At 34.5% G+C, this 12,790-nt stretch overlaps 1 protein-coding gene across 1 annotated transcript; it reads left to right on the top strand.

Moving 5' to 3' along the window:
- The first annotated feature begins 388 nt into the window (after positions 1-388).
- LOC120138287 lies at positions 389-3,747 on the top strand. Its single transcript, XM_039153802.1, has 6 exons — positions 389-510; positions 843-1,074; positions 1,275-1,661; positions 1,751-2,047; positions 2,158-2,564; positions 2,637-3,747. The coding sequence occupies exons 1-6, from the start codon at positions 389-391 to the stop codon at positions 3,745-3,747; spliced, it is 2,556 nt and encodes an 851-aa protein (XP_039009733.1).
- Positions 3,748-12,790: the final 9,043 nt, after the last annotated feature.

Here is a 12,790-nt window from a genome sequence, read left to right as displayed (position 1 = left end):
ATATTATTTTATAATCTCCATAACTTAATAGAAAAATATCAAAGCACATACATATCAAGTTGAAAAAATATCTTAGAAATTCACAGCGACTTTCGTGTCTTATACATCTCTACCGACACAACAGGCCGTAGCCAGTTCATAAAAATCACATTTTCTTCTACTTCTATCATTTTCGCTTCGATCTGAAAATTAAAAAAAAATAAGGTAAAAGTGTCACTTTTGTGTCTGCAAGAAATTTAATTTATTATTTTCAAAAACAACATTAGCATGTCTTTTCTCTCGGTGCATGTTAATTGGTCTAATAGCGAGTGAAGACGAAGCTTAGCTCTACTACTCGGGTGATTTTCTCTTCTAATTCTGTGAAGGTTTTTAGGGGTTTTGTTGGGCTATGTCTGGCGAAGCTCTTATTGATTGGCGAAAACTCTTTGCGGTGGGGATTGATCAGGAATTGGAGTTCTTTCTACCAGCGGAGATCGAGGGCTCTCGTGTAGTGAAGCTGTCGAAAGAAGTGTTTGAGGAAGGGATTTCAGACTAGAAATATGCATTAGTCGGATAATTTATAGGTTCGGCTCCAAATTTTGGCTCCATTCAGAAAATTGTTACGCTGTTATGGGGTAAGGCTTCTCCGATTAAGGTGAGTCTTGATGGGCCAAACCTATACGTTTTTCATTTGCTAATTCGATTGCTACGGACTGGGTTTTAGAAAATGGTCCATGGCATGTACAGCATAAACCGATCTTTCTTAGGAAGTGGAAACCTAATCTGAAAGAATTGTAGTTTGATTTGTGTCGAATGCCTATTTGGATTCACTTGTGCAATGTTCATTTGGAACTATTCTCAAGAAAGGGGCTTAGCTTTATTGCAAGCATTGTAGGGAAGCCTCTCCATATGGATTCAATTACAGCTGTTAGAGAGAAGCTTGAATATGCTCGAGTATGCGTTGAGATTCCTGCTGAGTCTTTAATTCATGATCATATTGATGTTGTCCTGAGTGATGAATCAGTGGCAAGAATTAGGGTATCGGTTCCTTGGATGCCTAGCTATTGTACTGATTGTGGGCATTTTGGGCATTCTGTGAGATTATGCCCTCGGGGGAAAAGAACTGAGCAAGTCTGGAGAGTCAAAGGGTTTGTACATGGTACAAAGTAGGATGTTCCTTCTGCCAGTAGTGTGACTATAGGAGATGTAAATGTTGTGGCTGCAACTTCTAGTGCAACACCAGAGGGGATTAGCTCTGGAAAAGAAAATGACATCCTACTCATGTTATTTTGCAGAATGACCAGGTTGGAGTTGATGGTGATCTTGTTGAAAATAATGCTGCTGCCAACTCAATAACATATGGTGATAAAGGTTGCAATGTCATATTGGATGTGATCAAGCAAGCTGAACAGTCAAGTAATCCTCCTATTAAGAGAGGTAGAGGAAGATCAACTAAGGAGGGTAAGGTTGATGGAGGAGGTTTAAAGAACAAATTTGAAATTCTTAACTCTATTGACCCTGATATTTTGCTGGAAATTTCTGTTGTTGATTCTGGTAAAAAACAGAGAGGCGATTCTTTGGGTGTGGCAAAGCTAGTTCAGGAGTTGAAACTGAAGAAGAAAGAGCATGTGGATAAAGTCAATAAATTTAAGGAAAGAGGGGGTGTTTCTTCCTCTTCAAATGTATCATGCTAATATGTTTTCGGAACATAAGGGGATTTAATAGTCACCTTAAGCAAGGTAAGGTTCTGAATTGGGCTATTAGGACTCAGATTAGCATTCTATATCTCCTGGAAACTAGAGTGAAAGAGATTAATTCCATAGTTATCTTGTCTGAGAAGTTTAGTGACTGGCAGTATTGTTGCAACTACAGTTATGCTGAAAATGGTCGCATCTGGGTCATTTGGCAAAACAATGTAGTCTGCTCTATTAGCTCTACTTTTGATCAAATTATTACTCTTAAGGGTCATTTTGGGGGTATTGAATTCTTTATTACTGTTGTGTATGGTTTGAATGATAGCTCTATTCGTAGACATCTTTGGATTCAACTTAGCTCTGTGGAAGGTTCTGTTGGAAACAAGGCTTGTTAATTGGTGGTGATTTTAATGCCATCGTAAATGCCGAGGAAAGCTCTGCTCAAATTAGTTTTGGCACCATGGCTGACATGTCTGAATTCTAGAGCTGTGTAGAGGACTCGGGGCTGTTTGACCACCATTACATAGGTCCATTGTTTACATGGACGAATAAGCAACATGATACATACTTGGCACGCAAGCTGGATCGAGTTCTTGTCAACCCAAATTGGATTGAAGCATTTCCTTCTTCTGATGTTGAGTTTCTGGCACCTGGTGACTCTGATCACTGCCCAACATTAGTATGTTTGCATAAGGAAGCTCCTGCCAATAAGCCCAAGCCATTCAAGTTTTTTAATTTCTGGGCTATGCACCCTGATTTTATGTCCATTGTCAAGGAATCATGGCAGGCCCCGGTTACTGCCAACCCAATTCAAACTCTCTACCTAAAGCTCAAAAGGTTGAAAATAAGCCTTAAAGAGCTTAACATGAGCCATTATAGTGACATCTCGGGGTAAGTAAGGGAGAAGAGGGATAAATTGAAGAGTTTACAGTTTGCCAATCTTGATCCAATTACTGATGGAAGAAGCATTAATGCTGAATTGGAAGCTGAAAAGGAATTAAAGGCCCTTGAGGAGGCTGAGATGTTATTTTACAAGCAAAAAACAAAAATGGACTGGATTAGGGATGGTGACCAGGGTACTCGATTCTTTCACTCCATGGTTATCACTAAAAGGAAAAACAACACAATGATAGTCTTATACAACCAAAGTGGTGTAAGACTTGATACTTTCGAGGACATGTCAAATGAAGTGATTAGATTCTTTGTGAACCAACTTGGGGTGGTTGACCCTAAGGTAAAAGGCAGTAATGTCAGCACTATCAAGGATTTACTTGGCTTTTCCTTGCCAAGGGATGCATCAGATAGCTTATGCAAGGATGTTTCTGAAGCTGAGATCAAGGAGGCCTTGTGGGGGCAAGAGAATAATAAGTCCTCTGGTCCATATCGCTATAATGCTTTCTTTTTCAAGAAGGCCTGGTCTATTTTAGGAGAGGACTTCCTAGCAGCAGTCAGGTACTGTTTTGATCACTCATGTATGCTTATTTCATTCAATGCAACAGCTTTTGTGCTTGTTCCTAAAATCCCCAATCCAAGCTTAGTAAAGAACTTTAGACCCATCTCATGTTGCACTGTTGTATACAAAACTGTCACTAAAATTTTAGTGCATCGCCTCTCTTCTGTTTTCCCTGATATGATATCTATGAACGAAACTGCATTTGTGAAAGGGAGAAGCATAGTGGACAATACCTTACTAGCTCAGGAACTTGTTAGGGGTTACTCAAGAAGGAAAATCTCCCCTAGATGTGCCCTTAAAATAGACTTACAGAAGGCTTTTGATTCCTTAAATTGGGAGTTTATTGATGTGATTTTGTATGCTCTAGGGCTGCCTGAGAAGTTCATTGGCTGGACATGGGCCTGTTTTGCAAATTTTAGATACTCTATTGTTTTCAATGGCAGTCTTGTTGGATACTTTAAAGCTGCTAGAGGAGTGAGGCAAGGTGATCCCCTATCACCTTACATTTTTGTTCTTGTCATGAATGTTCTGCCTAACCTCCTGAATGTGGCTGCTACAAAAGGAGTCTTTAGTTATCACCCTAAATGCAAGAGGATTTGTCTCACCCACCTTTTCTGTTGAGTTAATCGATCGACGGAATCGGCCAAGAGGGGGGTGAATTGGCAATTAAAAATTTGGTGGAAGCTTTTGAAGAAAATTGAAAGTAATTGCACAACGATTTAGAGTGGTTCGACTTTCTCAACCAAAGTTTACGTCAACTACCTTAGCTATCCACACTAAGGATTTTTCAACAAATTCACTAATTTGTTCTTTCTTTTGAGGACAAAGAGTAACCTTACAACTCCCTCAAGAATTATACCCAATTCTTGAGCACACTCTTTTTCAAAGAGAAATACACAAATTTGCAAACTTACAAGGAAAACCTCACAAGGCAATATGTTTGCACAATTCTAGAACAAGATAAGAACACTCAAAGATAATTATAAATGAGCACAAATTGTGTTCTTGAAAGCAAAATGAATATTGAAAGGAAATTTGGCTTGAATTGCACAAACTTGATGTTTAATGTTTTCTCTCTTGTTTCTCTATGATTTCTTCTTGATTGTTGTTGATCAATGGCTTCAGAACTTGTTTAAATACTCCTTCAAATGATTCTAAATGTTGGGGATGGTTAGTGGAGTCAATATAGCCGTTTAAGTGTGAAAACAATTAATAAAATCAGTTGGGAGCGTCAGTGCATCGATGCATACACTAGGTGCATCGGTGCTTCGAGTGTAAAATTCAAATATTTTGACCGTTGGACCCTTAGTGCATCGGTGCACTAAGAGTGCATCAATGCATAAAATGCATTCGATGTTTCAAAATAGCCTGATTGCATCGATGCATGGTTGGTGCATCGATGTATCAAATGCATTCGATGTTTTCATAAAACTCTGACTGCATCGATGCATAGTATGTGCATCGGTGCATGAAATGCATTCGATGATCAATTTATTCCATGGTGCATCGATGCATGGATTGGTGCATTGGTGCATCACTCTGAAAAATTGATTTTAGGCTTGATTTTGGTTCAAAATACTTTGTGAAAATTGTTTCAAAAATATATTAAGTATAAAATACAATTTTACATATTTAGTAAGGTTTGAAATTAATCTTGAAGACTTGGAGTAATAATTTGATATTCGAGTAATTAAATCGAATATACTTATAAAATCATTTGTAAAATCTTAAAATTCTTTTAACTTAATTTGTTATATCGAAACATCAAAATGTTTTCAACAATCTCCCCTTTTTGATATAACAAAACATGTGTGTAATTTTAAGATTTTCTTTGAAAATAAATTTTGAAAAATTAAGTTTGAAATTACTCCCCCTTACTTTAACACTTCTCCCCTTTAAAACATTTTAACACTTTAACATTTCTCCCCCTTTTTGTTAAATCCAAAAGACCTGAAAATCGATTTAAACAAGGTTTTGAAAAACATAGTCAATTGATTAAATATATATATAGCTTAAGCTGCTAAGATCAAAAGAGAGATTAGCCATTAGCTTTCATAAACAATATTCATAATCAAATGTGAAATGACATAAATTGGTCATATATGTCTAATGATGCAAAAATAAGAAAATTCAACCAAACCAAATATATATAATAAGTTCAATCAGCCAAGCATCCAAATCATAACTCCTAACAAATTCAAACATTTAAAGATCCAAAATAAACAATTCAGAAACATCAAAATCAATCCAAGTTTTAGAAAACCAAGAAAGCATAACAAGGAAACAAATCTACTCCATCGGAGGATCGGGATGAGGAGGATAATGAGCTCGAACTTCAAGAGTGAGAGCGTCCATTCATTCACGGATCTCCCGCTGAAACTCAGTAATCTGAGACTCCATGAAAGCAAACCTCAGATCAAACGAATCTAAGAAAGATCGAAAATATGGTGGCGTTTGATCTTCTTACCGTGCTGGTTCCGGTGCAGGCTCATCATCTGGTACGTGATCGTCGATATATTGCATGAGCTCCTGAAATTTTGGATCATCCTCAGCAACCAGAGGAGGAGGAGGAGCACGAGAGGAGATATGAGCAGCTCGTGAAGAACTCGCTCTCGGAGTTTGTTTATCGGGTCGAAAGACCCAAAGACCAGTTTCCTCGTCTTGTTTCCAATCCTCTTTCTTCAACGAGATGAGATTGATTGGGTTTTGGAGAGGAATAGGATTGTCAAGAGAGACATTTAGACCGAGTTTGATAAAACGGTTACTAAGAAGACATCTATAAACTAATGTTTTGACATGTTTTGAAGGAACAATGTTTATGATATCCACTAGTTGACTAAAAATAATGTGGGGTAGATTTATTTTGTTTTTATTCTTGAGATAGTGCATACACCATAAATCCCTAGCACGAAGAATGGAGTACCTACCTTCGGATGGTCTAAACCACCAAGAGATCATCAAATGAAGAAAACAATCGTGATGAGAACGTAAAGTACTAACACTAGCGTTTGGGACATAGGGATAATCCACAGTTTCATTCTCATTAAATAAATCTTCGTCATCTAACCCAAAATGGAAAGCTATAGTCTCGGGGTCAATATTAATATATTGGCCTAAAAGATATGATCTAATTGCTATAGTCACACATTGAGTTTGGTTTTGAATAAATATCGCATTGGAGTAGAAAATGCGGACTAACTAATGATAGACGATAGGTTTGAGGTGAAACATTTTATCAAACTTCTAAGTTTTAAGAATCGGAAGGTATTCAAAGTTAATATCTATCATGGCTTGAAGAGAAGGAATATGCTATTCCCGGATTCTATAAGATTGGAAAGAATTTATATACCTATGGTACAAGTCGTCTCTACGACGTTCATGCATATTAAAACAGGATCCTATAAGAGATGTAGGTGGAGGAGGAATGGGATTAGGAGGTTGGTTTGAACGAGAACGACTCGATGAAGTTCTAGGGCGTTTGGGGTTTAGACATGGTTTAGGAATCGAAAAAGGAAAATAACCTGCAAATTGAAACACATGTATGCAATTTAATCAATCCTAAAACTCAATTGAGTCCGCAATAATTCAAGGTTCTCTAAATCGAATCCTAATGGGCATAGTTTTGAAAAACTATTTAGAAAACAATGTTTGAAAATTATAATATGTATAGTTTTTCATTAAACAACATAATTAAATCAAAAACATCAAATTTAGAAATCAATTTTTGATTTTTGATTTTTTTAAATTTCGAAAATTCAAAAATTCTTTGAAAATTTGTGAGTTTTTGATGAAATTGGTTGTAAAATCTAGTTTGAAATCATCAAACAATCAATGCCCGATATAATGTTCATCCTAGAACTAGTCCTAAGATCAAAATATGATAAACTAGAAGTTTTTAGAAAAATAACTTGAAAATTTTCAGATTGAAGATAATGAGATGTTGTGTTGCACGATTTAATGATAGTAGCAGGATATAGAGATGAAAAGTTCAAAGATTCTGACAAATTTTCGTTGATTTTAGAGCAAGAGGAAAATTTAAAGATGAAGAGAGGCGTACGGTTGAGAGGGTTTAGTTTTTAGGGTTTGAAAATAAGAAAATAAGCCTTTTAAACCCAAAAACCCAACCGATGCATCGATGCATGACCTTGTTAGGTGCACCTTCATGGTGTATCGATGCACATTCAAGGCGTGCATCAGTGCACCTTCATGGTATATCGATGCACATTCAAGGATGCATCGATGCACTGTTAGGCGTATCGATGTATTAAGCACAAAAATGTCAAAAATCTATTTTAAACACTCAAAAATGCTAAATTAATTAGCTCTAGTGGTATTGGCAACTCATATAATGAAAATTAATCATGTTCAATCAATCAAATTAATCTTTAAATTATATTTGAACATAAAATTAATTTTCACCAAAGAACATAAACTCCCCCTAACTAATAGCAAAGAATGCAATCAAAAATTATTATTATAAGCATTTTTTCATTTATTCTTAAAAGTGATAAAATTATTTTAAACACTAAGTGAAGATAGATCAGTTAAACCAAATTCTCTCCTAAGTGTCCAAAATCTTTCTTTGTCTAAAGGTTTTGTAAAGATATCCGCTAATTGACGCAAAGTATCAACAAATTCTAGAACTACATCTTCTTTAACGACATGGTCTCTAATGAAGTGATGTCTTATTTCAATATGCTTAGTTCTAGAGTGTTGGATGGGATTTTAGTGAGACAAATATCACTAGTATTGTCACACTTGATACGAATGGTACCTACTTCAATTTCATAATAAAAAAGTTGTTGTTTCATCCATAAAACTTGTGCACAACAACTACCGGCTGAAATATATTCCGATTCAGTGGTAGATAATACAACACAATTTTGTTTCTTTGAAAACCAAGAAATCAGTATATTTCCAAGGAATTGGAAAGTACCGAAGGTGTTTTTCCTATCTAATTTGCATCCTCCATAGTCCGCATCAGAGAAGGCATGCAAGCTAAAACTAGAGTCTCTAGGATACCAAAGTCCTAAATTAGGAGTGTCCTTAAGGTATCTAAAGATTCTCTCTTAACAACTAGTAAATGTGATTCCTTAGGGCATGATTGAAATCTAGCACATAACCAAACACTAAACATAATGTTCGGTCTACTTGCAGTTAGATAAAGAAAAGAACCAATCATTGACCTATATAATTTAACATCCACACATTTACCTCATTCATCTATGTCAAGCTTTGTTGATGAACTCATTGGAGTGTCATACGGTTTCCCATTTTCCATTCCAAACTTCTTGAGCATGTCTTTGACATACTTAGCTTAATTGATGAAGATGCCATCTTTTCTTTGCTTGATTTGGAGTCCTAAGAAAAATGAGAGCTCCCCCATCATGCTCATCTCGAATTCACTTTGCATTAGCTTAGAAAAATTTTGGCAAAGAACATCATTAGTAGAACCAAATATTATATCATCAACATAAATTTGAACTACTAATAAATCTTTACCTTTATGCTTTAAAAACAATGTAGTGTCAACCTTCCCTTTTGAAAAATCTTTTTCAATTAAAAAATTTGACAATCTTTCATACCAAGCTCTAGGAGCTTGTTTTAAACCGTAAAGCGCTTTTGTCAATTTAAGAACATGATCTGGAAATTTTGAATCTTCGAAACCTGGAAGTTGTTCCACATACACTTCTTCTTTTATAAAACCATTTAAAAATTCACTTTTAACATCCATTTGATATAATTTAAATTCATGAAAGCATGCAAATGCTAATAACATTCTAATTGCTTCCATCCTAGCTACGGGAGCGTATGTTTCATCATAGTCTATGCCTTCTTCTTTAGTATACCCTTGAGCAATAAGTCTAGCCTTGTTTCTCACTATATTACCACTCTCATTAAGCTTATTCCTAAATACCCATCTAGTACCTACAGTAGATTTATTACTAGGCATTTCAACTAATGTCCAAACTTTACTTCTCTCAAATTGATTTAACTCTTCTTGCATAGCCATAATCCAATGTTCATCTTTTAATGCTTCTTTAATATTCTTAGGCTCTATGCATGAGATAAATGCAACATAATTACAAATATTTCTAAGAGAAGATCGAGTTGTTACCCCTTTAGATGGATCACCTATAATTTCACCATCCTTGACATAGTTGTACTCTATTGGGTAAGATACTTGTCTTTCTTCAATGGTTGGATTCTCGAGAGGATCATGGGGTTCCTAATCTTTCATTTCTTCCTTTGATGATGGTTCTCCAACGTCATTTCTAACGTCATTTGTATTTATAACACCTACATCATTATTCAAACAAGAATCATTCTCATCGAAAACAACATGTATAGACTCTTCTACAACGAAAGTTCTTTTATTAAATACTCGATAAGCTTTAGAATTTAAGGAATAACCCATAAAAATTCCTTCATCACTTTTAGCATCAAATATTTTGTGGCTTCCGCCCAAAAATATTTTGGCAAATTGTTTTCACAAAGCATGGTTCTAGCCATTTCTTCTAAAGTTCGATTTTTCCTCTCAACAACTCCATTTGGTTGAGGGGTTCTAGGTGCTGAAAAATTATGGCTAATACCATTTGAATTACAAAATTCAGTAAATCCAAGATTTCCAAATTCAGTTCCATGATTACTCCTAACACTAGTTATAGAGTAACGTTTTTCGTTTTGGATTACTTTTGAAAACGTGATGAATTTTTCTAATGCTTCATCTTTAGTACTTAATAATAGAACCCAAGTATATCTAGAATAGTCATCTACCAAGACAAATGCATATTGTTTTCCACCCAAGCTAGTAGTTCTAGATGGCCCAAAAAGATCTAAACGGATCAATTGTAAAACTCTACTAGTGGACACGTCATTAATGGATTTAAAAGAAATTCGCTTTTGTTTTCCTTTAGCACAAACATCACAGATTTTATCATCATTATCAAATTTTATTTTAGGAAACCCTCGAACTAAATCACCATGAATTAGCCGTTGCAAAACAATCATACTAGCATGTCCTAGTCTCCTATGCCATAACCAACTATCATGCTCATCCTTAGCAACTAGGCATAAATTAGTCATATCAATAGAGTCTAAATGCACCATGTAAATGTTTCCTATTCTATGACCAACAAGCATAATCAAAATAGATGCAATGTCAATCAATTTTGCAAACACTTAATTTAAAAATAAGACATTGTATCTTTTGTCAAATTCATCTAATCGGAATATGCTTTAATTCATTCACATACAAAACATTATGCAATGTTGATTATCGAGATTAAGAGCACATGCATAAAGTTTTTGAAAATGTTATGCATTAAATCTTTATAATATTTTAAAAATCTATGCATAATCATTAAGAAAAATTTAAGGTCAAAATTTTTCAAAACCAAAGTTCTTGAAAAAATCGATATCAATTGTTAAAGAGATATCAATTATATTTTAAAAACAATTTTGACCAAAAATTAATATGATGAACTAGAGTTTATAAAACATTACCAAAAATTACTATGTCATCATACAATATCTTTCAACATACATGAGATAACACATAATCATTTAGAACATTTAAAACCTCATGCATGCATAAACTAAATGAGCAACCAAATAAAATAAATACATTAAGTTTAGAGGTTACCCATTATTTTTTCATGTGTGGCTAGAGCATATTGAATATCATCATCTTCATCACCATTGCTCCCACACACCTACAAGAGACATTTAAGTAGATTTTGGTATCCAAATTGCTTTGGATCCGTGAATGTTAGTTTCAATGCCCCTTGTTCCTTTTGGAACTCATACTTGTCTAATTTAAAATCTTTTTTCTTTCTTTTAAAGGACAAGTATGTTCCTTATGACCATGATAATGACAATGTGAACATATTGTCATTATTGAACTAGATGAATTATTTAAAATAATCTCCTTTTCTTTTGTTAAGCATTCAAGCTTAACTTTCAAATCAAAATTTTATTTTTCTATACTTTCAAATTTCATTTTTGAAAGCTCTAAATCCTTCTTCAAGAGTTTATTTTGATTTTCAAAATCCATTTTTCGTTTCTAGAAGAAGTTCGTTTAATTTGAAAATTCTTTTTTCAAAGTTTTCAGATTTTAGTTTTGAAATATCTAACTCCTTTTTCAACATTTCATTTTGTTTTTCCAAGTCTATTTTAGCTTTCAAAAGAAGATCATTTTTAGCTATAAATTTAGAAATCAAATTCCTATATTTGGAGTTCATGATCTCAAACTTCAAAAATAATTCATCATAAGCATCTTGTAACTCATTAAAAGATTTTGAATTTAATTTATTTGAGTTAGAAGATACATTTGGCTCTGTGAGTGCTAATAGAGACATCAACTTTATTGGTTCTTCTTCTTCCTTGTCTCCATAGATCTCCTCAAGCTTATCCCACATTACCTTGGCACTTGAACAAGAAGAAACTCCTTTATATACATTAGGATCAATTGCACAACATAACATGTTATTGAGTTAATCGATTGACTGAATAGGCCAAGAGGGGGGTGAATTGGCAATAAAAATTTAGGTGGAAGCTTTTGTAGAAAATTAAAAGAAATTGCACAGCGATTTAGAGTGGTTCGACTCTATCAACCAAAGTCTACGTCCACTACCTTAGCTATCCACACTAAGGATTTTCCAACAAATTCACTAATTTGTTCTTTCTTTTGAGGCTAAAGAGATAGCCTTACAACTCCCTCATGAATATACCCTAATTCTTGAGAACACTCTTTTCTCAAAGAGAAATACAAATTTGCAAACTTACAAGAAAAACCTCACAAGGCAAATATGTTTGTACAATTCTAGAACAAAGAAAGAACACTCAAGAATAAATACAATTGAGCAAAATAACTGTTCTTGAAAGAAAAATGAATATTGAATGAAAAATAGGCTTGAAATGCTCAAACTTGAGGTTTGATGCTTTCTCTTTGATTCTCTCTTGATTCTAATTGCTTGATGTTTCTTGTTGTTGATCAATGGCTTCTAAGCTTGCTTAAATACACCTTGAATCACTTCTGAACGTTGGGGATGATTAGAGAAAATAATATAGCCGTTTTAGTGTGAAAACAATTAATAAAACAGTTTGGAGCGTGGGGGGAATCGGTACCCCCTATAGGGAATCGGTACCCCCTATGGGGAATCGGTTCCCTAAGTGTAAAATTCAAATATTTCGACCGTTATACAAGGGGGAATCGGTACCCCCTGGGGGGAATCGGTTCCCTCAGAGCATACTGGAATTCTCGGAGCCAAACCATTCAGGGGGGAATCGGTACCCCCTTGGGGGGAATCGGTTCCCTCTGAGCAATCTGGAATTTTTGGCTTTGAAATAATTCGAAATACTTTGTAAAATTATTTTGAAATTGTTTTAAGATTAAAACTTAATTTTACACTTGAGTAAGGATTAAAAATGATCTTTAAAAGATTTGGAGTAATGTTTTGATATTCGAATAGTTATATCGAATATACTTACAAAATCATTTGGAAAATCTTAAAATTCATTTAACTTAATTTGTTATATCGAAATATCAAAATGTTTTCAACAATCTCCCCCTTTTTTATATAACAAAACATTTTAGTAATTTTAAGATTTTGAGATTTTGAAATCAAGTTTTGAAATTACTCCCCCTTACTTTAACACTAAC

The sequence above is a fragment of the Hibiscus syriacus genome, unplaced genomic scaffold (assembly GCF_006381635.1).
Source record: "Hibiscus syriacus cultivar Baekdansim isolate YM2019G1 unplaced genomic scaffold, ASM638163v2 tig00110683_pilon, whole genome shotgun sequence".
NCBI classification, from domain to species: domain Eukaryota; kingdom Viridiplantae; phylum Streptophyta; class Magnoliopsida; order Malvales; family Malvaceae; genus Hibiscus; species Hibiscus syriacus.
The sequence above is the reverse complement of the archived record's forward strand: the minus strand, read 5'-3'. Positions and strand labels throughout refer to the sequence as shown.

Coding starts and splice junctions, on each gene's coding strand:
- LOC120138287 (XM_039153802.1), top strand. CDS start 389: ATGTCTGGCGAAGCTCTTATTGATTGGCGAAAACTCTTTGCGGTGGGG. Junction 511..842: donor GTGAAGCTGTCGAAAGAAGT/GTTTGAGGAAGG, acceptor ACTATTCTCAAG/AAAGGGGCTTAGCTTTATTG. Junction 1,662..1,750: donor GTGTTTCTTCCTCTTCAAAT/GTATCATGCTAA, acceptor ATTAGGACTCAG/ATTAGCATTCTATATCTCCT.